At 30.2% G+C, this 19,817-nt stretch overlaps 3 protein-coding genes across 7 annotated transcripts in view; 1 reads left to right on the forward strand and 2 right to left on the reverse strand.

Moving 5' to 3' along the window:
• Positions 1-12,735, reverse strand: part of LOC113512538 (cilia- and flagella-associated protein 44) — a 41,307-nt gene extending 28,572 nt beyond the window's left edge. The window contains exons 1-15 of the mRNA XM_052900230.1: positions 12,702-12,735; positions 10,959-11,124; positions 9,720-9,882; positions 8,870-9,024; positions 8,472-8,635; positions 8,154-8,284; positions 7,928-8,032; positions 7,692-7,841; positions 7,466-7,525; positions 7,151-7,393; positions 6,663-6,839; positions 6,344-6,535; positions 6,120-6,262; positions 5,792-5,919; positions 23-203 (exon numbers count right to left, since the gene is read on the reverse strand). Coding sequence (XP_052756190.1) covers positions 23-203; positions 5,792-5,919; positions 6,120-6,262; positions 6,344-6,535; positions 6,663-6,839; positions 7,151-7,393; positions 7,466-7,525; positions 7,692-7,841; positions 7,928-8,032; positions 8,154-8,284; positions 8,472-8,635; positions 8,870-9,024; positions 9,720-9,882; positions 10,959-11,124; positions 12,702-12,735 — 2,192 coding nt within the window. The remainder of the gene's footprint in view (positions 1-22; positions 204-5,791; positions 5,920-6,119; positions 6,263-6,343; positions 6,536-6,662; positions 6,840-7,150; positions 7,394-7,465; positions 7,526-7,691; positions 7,842-7,927; positions 8,033-8,153; positions 8,285-8,471; positions 8,636-8,869; positions 9,025-9,719; positions 9,883-10,958; positions 11,125-12,701) is intronic.
• Positions 12,736-14,113: 1,378 nt separating this feature from the next.
• LOC113512328 (electron transfer flavoprotein regulatory factor 1) lies at positions 14,114-15,861 on the forward strand. Its single transcript, XM_026896137.3, has 2 exons — positions 14,114-14,313; positions 14,608-15,861. The coding sequence occupies exons 1-2, from the start codon at positions 14,269-14,271 to the stop codon at positions 14,815-14,817; spliced, it is 255 nt and encodes an 84-aa protein (XP_026751938.2). The 5' UTR covers positions 14,114-14,268; the 3' UTR covers positions 14,818-15,861.
• LOC113512435 (synaptotagmin 1) overlaps positions 15,178-19,817 on the reverse strand; it is a 49,264-nt gene continuing 44,624 nt past the window's right edge. For all 5 annotated transcript variants that reach the window (XM_052900264.1, XM_052900262.1, XM_052900263.1 and 2 more), the window contains exon 11: positions 15,178-18,884. The gene's annotated coding sequence lies outside the window, so the exon portion shown is untranslated. The remainder of the gene's footprint in view (positions 18,885-19,817) is intronic.

The raw sequence follows: 19,817 nt of genomic DNA on the forward strand, positions 1-19,817 counted from the left end.
TCTTATAAATATAAAAACTTACACAAATTTCAGGAAAGTAATATCGTCACACCACGCTCCTGGAAATGGCCCATATTTAATAACTTTATTAACTCCCGGCTTCACTAATAGAAGAGCGCCCGTACCACGTTGCACTATCCAGATGCCTTCATCGCAATATTGAGCCCAAGTAATAGTGGTTCCTAGCATACTTTCATTTTCCACTGGAAATAAATAAAAAAAAAAAAATAAAAATGTTTATTTGGGATCCTTAGCTTAATTTACAGTTTTTTGTAGGTTCGATAATAACTGCATTAGTCACAAAGAGACTGTGTCGCAGCTATTAACGCCCGCTCAATAACATGCGGTACAAAATTTAAATAACAATAACACAGAAGAAAATTAATAAAATTACTAAAAATAAAACTAATCAATGGATTTTGTACGAGTGTGTGTGTGTGTGTGTGTGTGTGTGTGTGTGTGTGTGTGTGTGTGTGTGTGTGTGTGTGTGTGTGTGTGTGTGTGTGTTGTGTGTGTGTGTGTGTGTGTGTGTGTGTGTGTGTGTGTGTGTGTGTGTGTGTGTGTGTGTGTGTGTGTGTGTGTGTGTGTGTGTGTGTGTGTGTGTGTGTGTGTGTGTGTGTGTGTTTGTGCGGGTGCGTGCGTGCGTGCGTGTGCGAGCATATGTGTGTGTGTGTGTATGTGCATGTTTAATTTTAATAATTAAACCTTGATCAATGACTCGACATCATCATATTCAAGAGTCATTAGCCAATTAATCAATTTTATTTTGCAATCTCGTAAAGAAAGTGGATAGATTGTTAATAACATATTTATTTTATTATATAACTTGTTACTCATGTACTTATATTGACGGTTCACTACATCTAGACGACATTTATCAATTTTACAAACTTTATGAGTAATTCTTTTGTCTATAAGAAATAAGGGATCATATGGAAGGGACTTATGTTTACGCAGTATGGACATCAGTACAAATAACTTTCTTACACTATTTACTTTCCATAGTGCGAACAGATTTTTTGTTGGATACCTGATGGGTTTAAAAGCCATAACTTTTAATACTGCTCGCTGAGCTCTTTCCAATCTTAGCATTTGCGTTTTATTAAAAGCTCCCCATGCAGTTATACAATAACCAATAATGGATTGTGCAAGTGCAAAATAGGCAGTTTTCAAAATTTTGAAATCAGCACCATTTCTCAATTTTTTAAAAACGTAAATTAGCTTTCTAACACGTGTGATTACAGATTCAATATGTCTATTCCAAGACAGCATACTATCTACAATTACACCAAGGTATTTGAAATTTTCTGTTCGTGATATAGAGAGGCAATCACAATCAGAATTACCTATGGTATTACATTTGTGTGCTAGTATTTTAAAAGATGAGTCTGGTTGGGAGATCTTATTGGGAGAAAATGTTACTAATTTGGTTTTATTTAAGTTTAGCGTTAGAAGGTTTTGTGCCAACCAGTTTGAAATAACAAACAAAGCAGATTCAGCATGAGATCGGGCCTCCGCCCAATCATGCCCATGAATTATCAAAGCTGTGTCATCGGCATATGTTATTATGTTACAATTTGGGAGGGACATTTTGCATAAATCATTGATATATATCAAAAACAAGGTAGGCCCAAGAACACTACCCTGTGGTACGCCGTAACTGACAGATTCCTCATGACTCAGGATATTATCAATAATAACACTTTGATGTCTATCACTAAGGTAACTTTGAAACAATTTTAGGGCTATACCTCGAACACCCAAGTACTGAAGTTTGGAAAGAAGGATAGGGACCGAGACAGTGTCGAATGCTTTAGATAGATCAAGGAAGATACAAAGAGACTTAAGTTTATTGTTAAAATCATCGGCAATTAAACTAGTTAGTTCAAGAACCGCGTCCTCTGTTGATCTTCCAGATCTAAAACCAAACTGATTAGGAGCAAGTATGTTTTTAACATCAAGATATTGAAGCAAACGTTTATTTAGTATCTTTTCAAAGATTTTTGAAAGGGCGGACAAAACTGAAATGGGTCTATAATTATTAATGCTATCTTTATCTCCACCCTTGAAGATTGGGTGTACGATTGCTTTTTTGAAAACTTTTGGGAAGACACCACTAGAAATACATAAATTGAGAACATAATTAAGAACAGGGATTAATACATGCTTAGCAGCTTTTATTAAAGACGAGGGAATATTATCCCAACCTGTAGCAACATTATCTTTTAATCCTATTATTACTCCTTCAATTTCTTCCTTATCAGTATTTAACAAAACCATCGAGTTTGGCTCAGTTAATTCAGGCTTGTGGCTTTGGCACACACTGTTTAAACTATTGTTACATTGTATTTTTGTTGCTAGATTCTCACCAATTTGTACAAAGTATTTATTAACTGAGTTCACAGCATCAATAGGGTCTTTATGAAGCGATAAAAGTTCTTTATGACATGACAAATTTTTATTGTTTATATTAGCAAGTCTTTTAATAAGATTCCAAGTCTCCTTCGGATTCTTTTTATGTTTTTGAAATTCGACTCGTTCGTAACTACGTTTAACCTTTTTTAGCAAAGAGTTACAATATTGTTTATACCGTTTGTATATAACAATTAAAGTTTCATTATTCGGTTGATTTTTAGTTTTACGATACAAGTTATCCCTGTGTCTAATACATCTCAATAAACCTGGAGTAATCCAAGGCTTGAGATTCTTGTATTTATTAGAAACTTTTTTGTAGAGAGTATGTTTTTTAACGGCAGAAGATACAATATTGACTAATAAGTTAGATGCAGTCTCAGGATCAGAGCAATATAGTATATTAGAGAAGTCGAAATGTTCTAGTTCATTAACACAAGCCATTATATTAAATTTTCTATCTGTATGAGCATAAGTAACATTCAAAATGTCATGACCTAATTCGCAGCAATAAATTACGGGTGCATGATCAGTAACAAGAGAGTCTAAAACCAGTGTAATTGATTTTTTATTGGATCTAAGTACGACATGATCCAAGCAGCTTTGGATTCTAGTGGGAAAAAGATGCGCAGGCAACATACCGTGGGATGAAGTTAGATTTTGGTAAATATCTGAATGAGGGTCCAAGTTATTGGGTATAATATTAATGTTTAAATCGCCAATTAGAGCCACCGTAGTATGTGATCGTAGTGACAGTAGCAGTGCATCAAGAGAGTTGATAAAGTTCTCAATTTTTTTATATGCAGGCGATCTGTAAACTGCTAAGATTACCATACTTTTGGGAATTTTAATAACCAAGCAATTAGCGTCTATTAAGTTTGGTTTTTCAACTGTAGCTTCAATATTGATCCGTATATACACAACGACGCCATCGTTTTGATTATTACAGTTTGTAGAGAAAGACCTAAATCCTCTCATCTGCGGAATATTAGGACATTTACTTAACCAACACTCAGATAGAATAAGTATGTCAAGATCAAAAGATAGTCTGTGCATTAAAATTGTAAGGTTTTCAAAATTATTAGTATTGCCGATACTCCTTATATTAACATGTAACACTTTTAAGAATCTATTTGCATTAATTAAATATTTTGCACAGTTTTCAGGGGAACAAACATATGCATTAGAAACTGCAATCAATTCTATATCCGAATTTATGCGTGATAGATCATCCATAATTTGAATTTAATATAATTACGATTGTACAAGAAACGAGAGAATTCCACAATTTGATGCAAATTAAATATAAAGACCGTCTAACATGATGGGATATATTGTAATTAAATATGAGTACGAGTATTTTTACTATTTGACATAGTGCATCGTTTTTGCAAGTGATTGTTTTTGTAGATGTCTGTATTGATATACGATGGTGTATGTTAGTGTAATGTGTAGTATTATTATAAGTCATACTCCAAGACTTTGGAACAGTGAATGTATGCTTTGTGTGTGAATGTGTGAGTATGGAAGACGTATTATTTGTTGTAAAACTGTGTATTTTCTTAGTATTACAATGAGTGGTTAGGATGATAAACAAACTAAAGACTATATAAAAGAGGAAAAACATAAATGTATGCAACAAATTCCGATAACCATAACAAATTTGTCATTGTTTTTTATCCAACTTTTGTAGATCAACTTCATCATTTATTATGTGAAAAGCAGCCCCATCCGTTTCCCGAATAAATATCTTTCCTTTTGATGACCAACAATATTTGTAACCATTACTACTTGCGAACACACGTGCGAGGTAAAACAATCTTTTTTTCTTGGCTGTAAGATTTTCTGAAATAAAAACAGGCCTTGTGGGACAGCTTAGTCTTAGATTGTCAGTAGTGAGTCTGTTGCGTTCTTTATTAAATTTTTTATACATTACCATGACCTTCTCTTTCATGAGAACGCTAGTTAATTCGACTATAATGGTTTTGTTTTCCAAGTTTTTCTTGCCAATGCGAAAAACATCCTTTACATCTTGGGGTTTTATGTCCACATCTAAGATATTTCCAATATCAGTAAAAATTTTGAGTAAACTCGTCTTTGATTCAGAGTTCGCAACAGGAATATTCCTTATTTCCAGGCAAGTAGAGCGAGAGCCGCTTTCCAATTTCTCTATTTTGTCCTCTAAACTTTTAATATATTTTTGTTTCTCTATATTTTCAGATTTAAGTGTATCTATTTGAGCCAGTAATGAGATATTTTGTTGTGACAAAAACTCTATAGTATTTTGAATTTCAGAATTTTGATCTTTAATTTCTTTGATTGCTTCATAAATTCTTTCATATTTTTGTTCTTGTTGTTCACGGAAATCATCAAATATTTTTTTCATGTCTGACATAAAGGTGGATAATTGGGTGTCAACTGTATCAGACCGTTTACGTTTTGGACGCCGCAATGCCATATTATTCGTGTCAGTATTTGTGTCAGAAGACACATATAAATCATGTTCCGACGAACTACGATGCAATTTTTGCAGAACCTCTAACTGAGGTTGCGATAATGCAGGCGACCGAGACGAGCGTGTAGATGTGGACGGTGGAGGCGAATGTCTTAGTGGCATATTGGTAGTATGGACGCAAACAAGTATCTGGTACAAACTTGCCCTCCCTCAATTATAAGTAGACCCTCAAGTAGCAAACTATAGTTAGAATACACTCACAGTTACTTCAACAGGTGTCATTCATTTATGTATGCGTCATCTCAAATAAGGCAAGGCAGTTGCCTCAAGTTTATGCGTTCCTAGTATTTCTTCACAATTATATCTGATTGAATAAACGGTAATCTTATTTGGGTCCAAAGGTCAATTATTTGTTTTTTGATTAATGTGAGGGTATTCGTATTTAAACGGTTTTTGTTTTCAGATATTATAATTTTTCACTATTTCACTGATTAATCACTTATGATGTTTAAATACGAAGTTTCGTTTATCACTTTTTGCTGTATAATGCTCACTTAGTTGTTGTTTTCAATAATATTCTTATGATGATTCTATAGGGCAATTTAAAATTTCTTGATTTGTTTTTTACTATAAAATCATAACAATAGCAAAAAAATTGTCACAAAAATAATACCACTTATTGAATTCTATGTAATGAAGTTATTGTATACGTTTTTATTTATATGTAATATACTTTTATATTTTTTTTTTTTAATAAAATGTACGGAGCTAATGTTTACCGTGACGTGCCCTTTCTAAATTTTTTTTTTTTTTTTTTTTTTTTTTTTTTTTTTTTTTTTTTTTTTTTTTTTTTTTTTTTTAAATATATAAGTTATCAAAATTATTACAACAATATGTATGCAAATTTATTAAAAAAATATTTACTTAGCTCTATTTCTCCGAGCCACTCCTCTTCTTCATCTTCTTCTTTTGCTGTATTGTCTTTAGCTTTTAAAGTCTCTTCGTCTATACTTGCGAGTTCTTCCTCCGTAGGAAAAGGACGATACCGCATACTGTGAAATACGCATTTCTATAATGAAATAATATACAGCTTCCCCTAGAAGGTTGAATTGTGCCATATGGAGCTGTACACGCTTGAGCTACTAAAGTTGTAAGTAATGTAGCTTCGCGTAAAGCCATTTTTCAGATGCTTCAGTGGACATGCGATAGAATTACAAATATATAAATATACGTATATACAAAGGATACATACAAATGCTTTTTCACTAGTGTTTCCTTGTACGATTCGAAGTGCAGTTTAAAAGTTGTGATGTCAGTGTACTTGCGAATAGGGACATCCGGAAGTACAGTTTCCATTAGCAAACCAACTTGTCCACATAGTAGCAATACTCTTTCCTGAAATGTTTATTTTCAGTAAGTATATTTAATATTTTTTTTTAAATAGAATAATAGTTTAAAATTTTTGAAAACACATACCTCTCCGGGTTTCCACGTCATGTAGGCTATGTTGTTGGGGGTTTCAATGAAACCAAGTTGGTGTAAGGTGAACGGTGTACCTGTTTCAAGTTTGTAGAGGAATATAGTCGTATCTTCGCCGCAAGTGACTAACAGAGTGCGTTGTTCATTTAATGTTATTTGGGTGAGAGCCTTCGAATGAGGTTTTAGTAACTGCAGATATAAAATATAAATACTAAGAAGAGAAGAAATGATACATCAATTAAAGTGCCTTAGGTAATATTATTAATAAAACAGTCTTAACATACATATTTTAAAAATAATTATTATATAATTATACCGAAATCAAGTCCATGGCGTCGACGTTAAGAGAATCTTCGCTGTGGATACTGAGGGCGGAATGTATACGAATGTTTATCATACTGGTTTGTGCTTGCAGGCGTTCCGGGTGTAACAAAAGAGTTCGCATTATTCCATCAGCAAAACCCACCAACAAGATACGCGAAGTGTCATCGACCTAGATGATATTGCAAGAAAATTTTTAAGTGTTTTTTTTCTTATTATAGAAATATGTTAGTACAAAAAGTAACCTAAGTATGTGTTAATCTAGAAAATGTTATATCTATGTTCAATTTTCAATAAGCAATGGTTACTATTTACTATTGGGTACCTTACATTGTTCGCCATTTTAAGTTACTTAAAAATCCATTTAGCTATTTAAGCGTGATCAAGTAGCAAACACCCAGAGATCAAACTTTCACATTGATAGTAGTAGGACGTGTAAAATCACTAATAAGGAATTATAAATAATCTAAGTAGAATACGTACATCCACAGGTGGATAAAGCAAGCACGTAATAGGCGAAGGGAAATGGTAACGAGCTAATAATTTATGTGTATCAGTATTATATGCTTGCAATGCACCATCTTCGCCGGCTGTAATTAAGATCGGGTGAGTTCTAAGTGCAGCCATCGAGACTATTCCGCCAGCGTGACATGTCATCACCTTGCTGTGGTTGCATTCGATTTTATCTATTTCAACCTCCACTGTCCATATACCACCATTGCCGTCCTGAATAAATATAGGTAAATAACATATTCCATATACATTTTATATTTTATTTTAGTGTAATTATGTGATTACCTGCGCGTACCAATACATATTTTTTTGGTGTTTGAGACACATTATTTGACAATTAGGTACCTGTAATAAAATTTTCTCTTTTTATTTTAACACACTGAATTCTGTCTCACTAATATAATTATTATTATAATAAGCTTTTTTTTTTTAATTTAATCTTCTTTTTGCTTAGTATTTAATACTTGCAATTTTTAACTGCCTTTTGGTTTAAATAAAATTAAAATCATACGCAAGTTTCAGCAACAGGATTTAATTCAATGTAAGGATCATCTTCAGGCGGATCGGCTTGCTCCACTGTATCCCAATACCAAGCTCGAATACATCCATCGCGGGATATGGTTGTTACTTCGTCACCCACTGTACTCAACATGAACTGGATCTAAATTTAAAATAAATATTTTACATACCCGTAAATTAATGTAGTGATCTTTATTTAGTTGCTAGAATTTTGTTAAGTTTTCTTACCACAGGAGCTTTGTGACATGATTTTCTACCACGTTGTGTGACTTCTAGTTTAACTAGTCCAGCTTCCCATACCAAAATATTGCCCCATTCACATCCCGATAATACCTAAAAATGTCAAAAATTTTTCAACGTCCATACTTTAAAAATATAATACATGAAAGGCAGTTAGGTTAGTGTTTGTAAAAAATTCTGTTTCAAATGTTAAAACATATAATTTTTATCTTACTTTTTCATCTGGCATTGGATAAACTCCAAGAACGTCACAAATCTCTGTTTTACCAAATCGGCCTAGTTCACCTTTTAACTTCAAACCTGTGAATGTTTCAGCCATTTTCCAAAATTTTATGTGAGCAGCACCTGAATCAATATAAGAAAATATGAAGAAATTAAAAATTCGTTCTATATTTATAGCTAAAAACATATAGACATCTTATAGGTAAAAATTAAATTAGTAAAATCATAGAGAAGACACATACTCGTAAATTATTTTGTTATGTAGAGTCAACTTTTTGTTAACAGAGAAGTAATAGAAGCTAGAATTTACCTGCTGTAGTGAGTTGTCCGGGGCAATATGGTGAAAACATGACGGTGTTTACATCGAATGTAAAAGCACTAGTGCGAAGCAAAATACGGTGCCGTTTCCAGTTCCATATTGTAATATTATAGTCTGGTTCCTTGCCTACAGAAGCCAAAAGTTCGCCATCGGGACTGAGTAGATAAGAAAACAGTACTTACTTTTTTTAAAGAATGTTATACCAATACAAATAATACAATTAATATCACGATGAAAACGACAACAAGTCAGGAGCGTATCGAAATTGTGGTCTAATGCCAACTGACTCTTTACTTTATATAAGTAATCAAAGCAATATTTAATCAAATTTAAAATCATACTAGGACGCAATAAATCACTCAGTCAACTAGGTATGTAATATTAATTACCTAAAGTCTAAGATGGAATAAGCATTAGTTGTGCCATCTCTAAGCACCGCATCTATATCCATTTGTGGCCAAGTGTATAGTAGTATTAAAGGATCCCGATATCCTTCTCTTCCTTCAGCTACTGCTATGCGATAATTTGGGTCCTTCCTATAAGACTAAAGTATGTCTTACGAATTAGTTCAGGTTTTGAAATAAAACTATTATGCAATAATAAGTATCAGTAATAATCTATCGGGCTTTATTTATTCAGGATTTAAAATTTATTTATATATATATATATATATATATATATATATATATATATATATATATATATATATATAAATAGTAGATGTATTTGAGAGGGACCAAAAATAGAAACTAAGAAAATTAAAGATATTCGAGGGGCTTGATATCAATTATATCGAATATCATATGTGGAGTAAACAAAATCTAGTATTGGTGCCTGATAGGAGGCAAGTTATTGTCAAATTTCTAACATTAATGTATAAAATTTTTGAAGTTTCATTATTAAAAAATCTGTTTAATATTTTATGAAATAATTCTAAGTTTCTAAGAGCACTATGAACTAAATTTGTAACAAATAGATTTGAGTCAAAACTATTTTAAATAGGTAGGTCTAATATAATGCTTTTGCTAAAGTATGAATTTAGTAAGTATGAAATATTACTTTTAGAAATAAGAATTAACTCTAAGAACAGTTTTTTTTATGTCAAATGGACGATATTTTATTATTTTTTTTTTTATTATATATATTGCTTTATGTATTCGTTATTTATTTATTATATATATTGATGTCTATTTGATATGATTTGAATTTGTTTGCGTTAAAAGTTATTTTATTTCTTACTGTAATATTCCCTATAGATCCACCAGTAGTGCTCCTCCGGAACCAAGTTTGTTTTGTGTAGACATCCATAAAGCTTATAATGCTGCCGGCTGCCCAGCATACTACACTCTCATCACAGGCACATAAATTGAAGTACTTGAGACAGTTGTAACCATAAGAATATCTGTGCATAGCATCATTAAGAAATACATATTAAACGACGTTAAATGGCAAATATGCTGAGACCTTAGATTATATATAATAGATAGAGCATCGAGTCTCAAAACGGGTCAACTTTCGGTCAGCTAATTGTCAAATTAGCTGAATCGTGAATTTTTATCAGTGTTCTATACTAACGCACATAATGTATCTTGACGTATCTATATTTAATTATTTAATAAATAAAATAAAGTTTTACGCATTAAAAAGACGCAAAAATTATAAAACAAAATAAATATAGAAGTTATAAAGAACACTGATAACTATTTATCACCCAAAATTGTATGTAAAAGTTGAGTTGCTTTTCTCGAAGCATTTGTATAGAGACATTCTATCTATATAATCTAAGGTTGGACCCGCCGAATAGAAAATACTGACAGGTGCTGTTCATAGACATGAACAATGCCATGAATATCATGAAATATAATGTAACATTTATAAACTCCTCATAAGTTGCAATTACTGAAGACTATTATTTTAAGTTTCTGTACCTTACAATGTCTTCTTTTGGTATAGAACTTATTCGTTTTTATGGTTTAATCTATATCTATTTATTATTAACGAATATGGAAAACTTAACTCAGCGGCCTTTATGATATTATAAAATTATCAAATTGCTTCTAAGTACTCTTTTATCTCATTTACAGTTTTTGAGAGAGTTTGAGCAGCTGGTGCTTTAAAATTTAATTTAATATTCAACAAATTGTTTGTGAATAATATCAACTGTAGTATTTTTTTCCATTAAGAGAATTCGAATCTGGAATAACGTCTTGGCGCGTAATTAGATACCTACTCTTTATTTGAGTACCCAGTCTGACAATTATCTGTATCTGTCTAATTTCTAGTACCTGTGAACAAACGCTGTTAATTTTTTTCGGGACGATGCTGTAAAACAATATCATATATATGTCAATAAAACAATATTGTAATTTTTTGGAGAAACAATAAAGAGTATCTATCTATCTATCTATCATGTCTAGTAGTAACATTTCATTATTATTAGGGATAATGAAAGTAAAAAATATATTCTTGAAAGGATACTTAAATTCGAACAAATCAAGTGGTATCGTTGAGTCCAAGCTATTGACGGCACTTGATAAGAAGTCATCTGGATCATATTCGGTAAGAAGAGATTCTTCTTCTTCTTCATCCTCCTCTTCTATTTCTTCTGCCACCGGTGCTTCTTGTATCGGAATTTCTTCTTCTTCTGGTATAAATATATTTAAGTGCTAATTATGAATTAAGGCATTTTGGATATAAGATAATTTGAATACGAGCAAAATTAAATTATGCCGTGGTGTCATAAACTACAATTAATATTATTAAGGACAAATGGATCAAACTTGAGACTTGGTATCCCTTTGTCCTATGACTGCTTTAAGTGTTTATTTATTGGTTTTGTAGAAACTATAAAGCAATATCCTATTTTAAAATATAGGATGTTTTTTACAAATTGATTTAGCGGGCAAAGCCACGGGAAACAGTATGTAGAAAATATAGTATTAAATACTGCGGCGCAATAAGGTTTTTAGGGTCCCGTACTAAAAGTATAAAGAAGTCATTATGATGCGACTTTGTTTGTTCGACAAAATATATATATATATATTTGTTGCTTTTGCTTGGGGATCCAAAAAAAAACATACTCAACATTTTAAATTCAAATGGGTCTACTAGTTAAAAAAGTTCAATCTAACATAAAACAACTTTATTTACACATTGTTTATAGTGTAAGGTTATTTATTGCTACTTGTGTGTACCATTTGTAAGTAGTACACACTAAATTACTCTTCAAGGGCTGCGGGTTTAATGCTCGCATAATTACTTTATGTAGGCATTTATATTTATTTACGTGTATTTCTAAGAAATATCATTTACGTATTTTTATAAGTTGATTAAGCTGTCTACGCTCTCGTATTTTTTTTATACAACTTAGAATGGGAAACAAGCTGACGGCCCACCTGATGGAAAGTGGTAACTATCACCTATAGACATAAGCAGTACCACGGACATAACAGAGTATACTGTTTCGCTAATGATACCCCCATGCGTTGCCATTCCTGAAGACTTAATTAAATAAGATCTAGTGAAGTGAAGGGTTTTTTTTAATGAACAATAATGGAATGCGCTGACGGGGCACCAGTGAAGGATGACAGATGACAATGAAAAACCAGGGGGAGATTTTGTACAAAAGTCGATTGCTTGCTTGCATTCGTGAGGTACCCCTCTGTCCCATTCGTGTTTCAACCGTGAAGCAGTTGTGTTTACATGGCTGTGTTTCGGTTGTCCATCAGGTGGGCCGTTAGCTTGTTTGCTATTCTAAGCCGTAAAAAAAAAGAACAGGCAGGTCAATTAGCCCATCATGATGAATACATCTGAATTCAACACGATGGTTTCCAGAAGAGACCACGTGAAGGTCGACCTGATATTGCTAGCGATGGAACTGGTAGTCCGCATTACTAACCATCCCTTCCCCCTAGTAAAGTAAAGGTAGATAAAAAGCGTAAAGTTGAATATTATCTCATTTTGCGTAGAATTATATAAAACCAGCTGTCTGCCTTAGTTTCGTACGGGTGTACAATTCCATAGGATTTTTCTAACATTTCCTTATATACAAATTTGGTCCTGATAATTACAAACACAATAAATAAATTAGCAAATAGATGCAGCTGTTCTTATGTGAAGTGACGCGTATACCTATATATATTCGGCAAATTATTTTTATTTATATAAATTAAATTATCTAAAACTAGTAGGTATCTTTTACAAATAGATATTTAATTTTACCTTCCCCTGTAGCTGTAGGTTCATTATCAGACATTATGTATAAAATAATATAATGAAAATATTTATATTTTAATTATTAGTATTTAATTAGTTGTGCAGAAAATTATATATACACATGAATTAATCAATATTTCAATCAACAAGATATTAACAGTATCATAGCAACTAGTAATTTTATTCTTTGTCTATGTTTAGCTGTTACATTCTTAATCTACTTTTTGGTATAATAATGATTTTATTTGCATTAAATAAATTTAAATAGGTATATACAATGATCTTAAGTATGTTTCTTGATTTAGTCATGCACCTGCAGAATCATATAGTACTGGTGCAAAATCACTCGATTGATCTTGAAAAGTACCTATATAAAATACTTATTTACCTATTGAGCAGATAAAACTAAAAAGTAGAAATAAAAAATAATATCTTTAAGTAATATCTTTATTTAAAGTTTATTAAAAAAAATTGTAAATTTATTTTTATTTATGTATACCAGTATATACCATAGTTTTGTGTTATACGTTGGGTATCTTTTTTATTTTTGTTTTAATTTTAAGGGCTTTTATCTTCTTCAGGTATATCAGCCCTATTGTATTACCCTGAAATAATTTCTCAAATAAAGTTTTATCTACTTTCCCTAGACACGAAAAGAGAGGAATTAATGGGTGTCAATAATTTACAAAGATGTTGAAAATTTTCTGATTTGGGTTCAGCTAACATAAATTGAAATAAGATCAATATTTAAATTAGATTAAAGTGACGCATAAAATCTTCTCTTTCTTTCGAGTTTATACGATACTCTGACACTATATGTTACATATCATCGGTAGTATCACATACTGGACAATGAGGTGACTAGGATTTTTCCATCATATGTGCAAATGTTTTTGATTAATCGAAAGTCTAATCGAAAACCAGATTGAAGTTGAACAGCTAATTTAATACTATATCTATTAATTTTGGTTCCACAAAATCAAGGAATTTGTGGAGGTTCAGCCTAAATAGTTTTATACCAAATATCTTTTTCTTTTGAAATTTTGTTAAAATATTCTTTCCAATCTTATTGATATTGATTTTTGAAGTTATGTTAGGTATCTTATACCTAAGAAAAAGGAATTACATAGAAAGAATAATAAAATAAAAACTGTAAATCATATGGTTGCCTCCTTTCTTCTTATGCAAATATGATTAATAAAAAGAGGACGAAAGATACACCATCAGGTACAATTTTTTTCAATTCATAGCATAATTTTATTTTATCATTCCTTCTATGTAGTTCCTTGTTCTTAGGCACGGAACTTATTGCTGTTGTATTTGTTATATTGGTACTCCGACATAACTGTCAAATATGTCACTGTACTGTCAAATATGTCACTGTACTGTCATTTAATTGTCAAAACATATTATTTTGACTTTTGAATTTATGTAAACTTTTTCTTGTCATAGACTTGTTGCTTCTTCAGGATATTCTAATCTTCACTAGTGTTTATATTTGATTATTTGGACTATGAACTTTTAGCTCATAATTTTTACATTTATATTTTATAAACGTAATATTTTACTAATTATGTCACTGCCGCAAAGGAGAGCGGTTTTGAACCTTTACAAAACGGTATGTTATAAGAATTTTGTTTTATTTATACTCTGCACAAGTGTCTTCCTACCTTGAGTGAAATACGTTAGCAATTAAATGAATTATGTACATGCAGAAGTTTATTGGGTTGGAATGATTTCATCGTTATTTTAAGTTAGCACTGTGTCTTCCTGTTCCAGTAATACATATTAATTGTTAGATTAGTTCTCATCTTTTATGTATATCATTTTTCACATAGTTAAATAGTAGGTTGCTGTTTTCTATAGGATTGAAATTATTTAAGAGATATTATTTTTTATTATTTTGTTCTAGATGCTATATATGGGACGGGATTGGCCTCAAGGTTACGATTTCTTTAGACACCGACTTCATAAAGTATTTATTAAAAATAGTGAAGAGACAGATCCTGAGAAGATAAGAATTATGATAAAACGTGGTGAATTTGTTATTAAGGAAATAGAAGCCCTTTACAAGTTAAAAAAGTATAGAGCTATGAAAAGAAGGTATTATGATGAGTCTTAAAAGTGTATATTTAACTTTTTGTGTTTACTTTTATATTAGTGTAAGCTTATAATATTAGCAATAGCAACTCTTAAATAAAACATGTTGAATAGAGTACAATCATATTTTTGTCGATTATTATACATAGGTATTATATGAAACTATTTATACCTGTGCCCATTATTGAGGTTTTGTTGTTATATACTTGTGTAGTGATACTGCTAATATTAATATGTAATAGTTTTTTAAGTTTAGTCTTTAGATATGCATGTAATTATTTTTTTAATACTATTTTTGACACAAATGATCATCAATGAAGTCTTAGTTAATAATTAGTATATTTAAAAAAAAAATTTAAAATGTAGCAATGAAACTGCATAGTCTATGTAATTATGTATTATAGACATTCTTCATAGTTTACATAATTCATTACAATAAAATCTAAGAAAAAAATTATATGTGAAAATAAAACAATCTATATTATCTAAAATAAATGTTAACATAAAATTAATAATATAATGGTTTTTATTTCAAGTGGCAAGTGATATGACAATTATTTTACTTTATCAATCAGAAATATATACATGATTAAATCTACAATAACAACATTGTAAACATAAAAAATAAATATGCTATACTTTTTAGTCATGTGCAAGAAGTAAGTAGTAATGGAGATACAGATACACCCTGCATTCATTTAGTGTATACTTCACTAAAACAAAGTATTGATTACATTATACATTTTCTAAATTCAGCAAAATTTTATTTCGTTTAAGTTTATAACAAACAGTAATCAATACAACAGCTCAACACATCATTACCAACATCCATTTTACATTTATTCATTGTGAGACTGCCAAGAATGTCACACCCAATAGACTACTCAAAGACAACTCAAACTCGAATTAGGAATCAACACACATTTAAATATATAGTACTCCCATATACTACTTTTATCATCTACACCTAGTATTCCATATTTAAGTTTGAGTTGTATTTGAATTTTTTAAGAAAATTTATACAGAAGTCTGGCAGTTTCTGCATTATTTGACAATATTAAAAATTTATAAAAGTGGCTTTCTATTACTTCAATATTTTAGCCATAAAACAAGTTCCACATTGTCCTAAGTTATTGTTTATCAAATTTCAAAATTATAGTAACAGTTAAATTTTTAATGTTTAATAAAAATCCTATTGTATGATTAATATTTTAGTTTGTTACTTTTATATCTTTTTTCACACATCACTTTTTATTAAATTATACTTGAAACATATGAAAATTACATTAATTTTAACAACTAATATATCAGTAGATATTGCTAGTCTTGTGGTATAAACTCTCTTAAAGTGACTCAAGTTAGGGTTTTATCTTTTGTCAAAAACACATTACAATTATATTTTAAACTTGTGTCATTAAGGGTTTAGTAAAATGGGTATGACTATCTTGATTCGTCACTATACCAGAAATCACTAATAAAATCAATATCTAAATTTTAATAAAAAGACTGAAGGATAAAATGAAAATGTGAAAATTTACATAGACAATTTTAAGAGTAAAACTAGATTTGATTTTACCTAAATTACATTAATTGCTCAACTATAAGTGTATAAACTATTGATTTTGTACAAAGGTAAATATCTACTATAGTTGAACAACATTGCGTAAGTTTTGAAAGAACAAATTATGGAGTTAGTTATGGATAATATCTAGACGATATTATCTACATATTATATACCACCATATTTACCAACTGCATCGAATTGTCGATTAAAATTATATTTTGGGCAAATGTCCAAGCACTTCCCTTGATAGAAGTAGAAATTTTAAGAACTGTTAATTGGTTTTGATTATTATTGTTATATTATTACCTTATTTTAGACATGGTTTATTTAGCCCTTCGGGAATGAAGATTTGTACATAAATTATTATTTATTAGTGATTTCGATAATTTCCATACTTGGTCATATGCTAAAGTGTATCACCATTCGTATATCAAATCGATACATAATTTCGGAATATTGAAGTACACGTATTAGAAAGATGTGGATATTTTAGCAAGTGACTGACACTGTTGGCTTAAAAATGTATCCACGTCTACAACGAATTACGTAAATTGTTGAGTGTTTGATTTTTTTTTAATATTCTAGCGATTATTCACATATTTCGTGGCGTTTCGTCTTAAGATTATACAAAATATTATTAAATAGCATTTGGAATATCTATATTGTCAATTCTACCGAGGCCCGACCGCTTCATTTGTGGCGGCCTGAGATATTATAATAGGTACTTTAGAGATGTTCCAACAGATTCATAGCAGTGTGCTATTTCGGTGGTTATGAAAATTAATTAAATATAGGTAATATTACTTTGTTAATGTCTTATTTTACGTCTGTGTGACTTTGAAGGTAAATGAAAGTAGGGATATTAATGAATGTTTTGGTAAACGTTACTGGTGATGAATCTGTTGCAATAGCTAGTTTAATCTATATATTACCGTAATTATATTTATTGTTAAATACAGTACTTGAACCACAAGGCTATCCCTACTTGTTTCGTGTTGGTGCACTTCTAAATGTACTTGAAGCCCGTCTCCTTTACTTCTATACGTAGATATATGTGACCGTGAATTTTAACATGTGATTACATTATATACACAATAACACATAGGTTTGAGATCAACAACAGTCAAGCTTTAGCTAAGTATGTAAGTATAATAGATCATTCATTTATAAATTAGAAGGATTTTATGTACCTAATCGCTTTGGCGTTGAATTACTTTCACAAATTAAGTATATTATTTTTTTAATACATAAATAAATGACTGTTTACATGATATAGCATTGTCGTAAATTCATTACCGAATTCAAAATTAGGTATGTAACAATATCTTTATTAATATGTGTAGTAAGTATTTTTTTATAATAGTACTTTATATTTTATACTTTTGACTAGTTTCAGTGACATCGCTTAGAACGTTGTTTGATTGAAAACATAATGATATTCGATTACTTAATTTTCCTAAACATAAATATGTATATCAACTAAGCTTTGTACAAATGATATATAATTTGTTACTGGTAACTAATGGATACTGAAGAGACTAATTAATTAACACGTAAAAAATGTCATGTCTTAAAATAATAAAGATTAGGTACCTATACGATAGGCCTATTGTTCCTCGTAAGAAGAGAATTTTTAATATTTCACGTAAAAATAGTATATGCTGTTGTAAAGATAATTAAATTTTCTAAATATAAGTTCATAACCACTATATATCTTCTCTTCTATAGAGGAACTTTTTTTATCATAATAAAAGGGTATCAATATTATAACACTTACAAGATAGTAAAATAGAATGTAATAAAGTTAACAGGATTCAACTTATTTACATAGCATTAGTTACTTTTTTATTTAAATGATATTTATATTTTCGTACATTAGTCAAGCGAACACTAAATATAGGTATTTACTTGGGTACAACAAAAACAAAGATTAATTAGTGTTGCAAAGGAATTCGCGGAATAATGCTTGAAAAATGAATTTGGTATGTACCTATTATATCTACGAGGATAATGCAATAACTTAATGTTTTTGTAAGAGTAGTAATACAGTAACACTTGATAATACCCTATACATCGAAAGGATTTATTTCAAAATTTCCTTCACTATCAAGATACGAGTATTATTTCGTTAAATGATTTAATTGTAAAGAAAAATCACGTTTAAATATTATTTAATACTCGGAAGATTTAAAACAATGAAAATTAGAACATCAAATACATTTTTTTTTACTTACTGATTCTTAAAATGATGGTTACCACATTTACATAGATAACAATTGATTACATAAGTTATCACAAATAATGGTAAGGTAGTTAGATTTGATAAAATTATGTACTTTTAGATTGGTATGTTACATTGTAACAATAAATTAACACTGAAAGCATATTTTGTGGGAAATAAGGTTTAAACTTGTTTCTCAATGTAGCAGAAAACTTACATACAATTCAGTTAGATAAATATTAAACTTAAATATTCCCAGTAAAATAATTCGCGTATTCTTCTCACTCGCACTTGAAGTGATATCCTGAAAACATTTAAAAACATATTAAAAAAAATACAAATATTACGCTCACGATTGTAAAATCAAAAGCGGTAAGTATATATTACTTAATTAGTCTATTTAAATTAGTCCATATTTCGCCGAACAAATATTAATTTATGAGGGGATGAACCTATTATTGCACCTACTTCTTGCATTTATAAGCGCTGTGTAAACCAACAATGGAAATTTGATCGGTTAAAAAGTTTTCGATAACGATTAAAACTAAATTAAAGGTACCACAGTACTGAGTCGTGTTGTGAATGATGAGTTTTAATAAAAAAATAATAGTATATAAAAATATGAATTCTGGTATCATATACTACCCGTATTATAGAAATTATATAAGTTTATATGTAATATAAAAATTATAATTTTGGAAAATTTCAATATAAAATAAATCCCCTGTAATTTTACTGCCCGTACCCTATAAACTGAGATACAGCTAAGCAAACGATCACGATTTAATAGATGAGTATTCTGTATGCAACTGTACCGTTAAATATATAAAATTATGTCGTTAAGACTAGAATGTTAAGTACCACATGGTAGCTAATAAAGTCTGAATCAGTTGAAAATAAAATGCTGAGATAGTTGAAAAGGGTAATAAGATTAGGCAAAGAAATGATCACATACGAGGAAGGCTGCAACTGATATGGTATCAGTAACGGAACGGAGGTTTGGAACTTATCTTTCATGAGAAAGATAAGGTTAGTTTAGACTATCATCCATGGGAAAAGTTGTGTAGTTTCATTCATATTATCAGTACTAGGTTTCTATTATACTAATACAATAAACTTTTCCCGTGTTTTTTAATATTTGCTTTTCTGTTCGACATATAGAATAGAATAGAATAGAATAGAAAATCATTTATTCAAATAAACTTACATTGAAGCACTTTTGAAAAGTCATTACATT

The sequence above is a fragment of the Galleria mellonella genome, unplaced genomic scaffold, assembly GCF_026898425.1.
Source record: "Galleria mellonella isolate WM207_F2 unplaced genomic scaffold, CSIRO_AGI_GalMel_v1 utg64, whole genome shotgun sequence".
Taxonomy (NCBI): Eukaryota; Metazoa; Arthropoda; class Insecta; order Lepidoptera; family Pyralidae; genus Galleria; species Galleria mellonella.

Excerpts from the sequence above, each read along its gene's own strand:
- LOC113512328 (XM_026896137.3), top strand. The coding sequence starts at position 14,269 with ATGTCACTGCCGCAAAGGAGAGCGGTTTTGAACCTTTACAAAACG. Across the intron at positions 14,314-14,607 it reads TTTTGAACCTTTACAAAACG|ATGCTATATATGGGACGGGA; the intron begins GTATGTTATAAG and ends ATTTTGTTCTAG.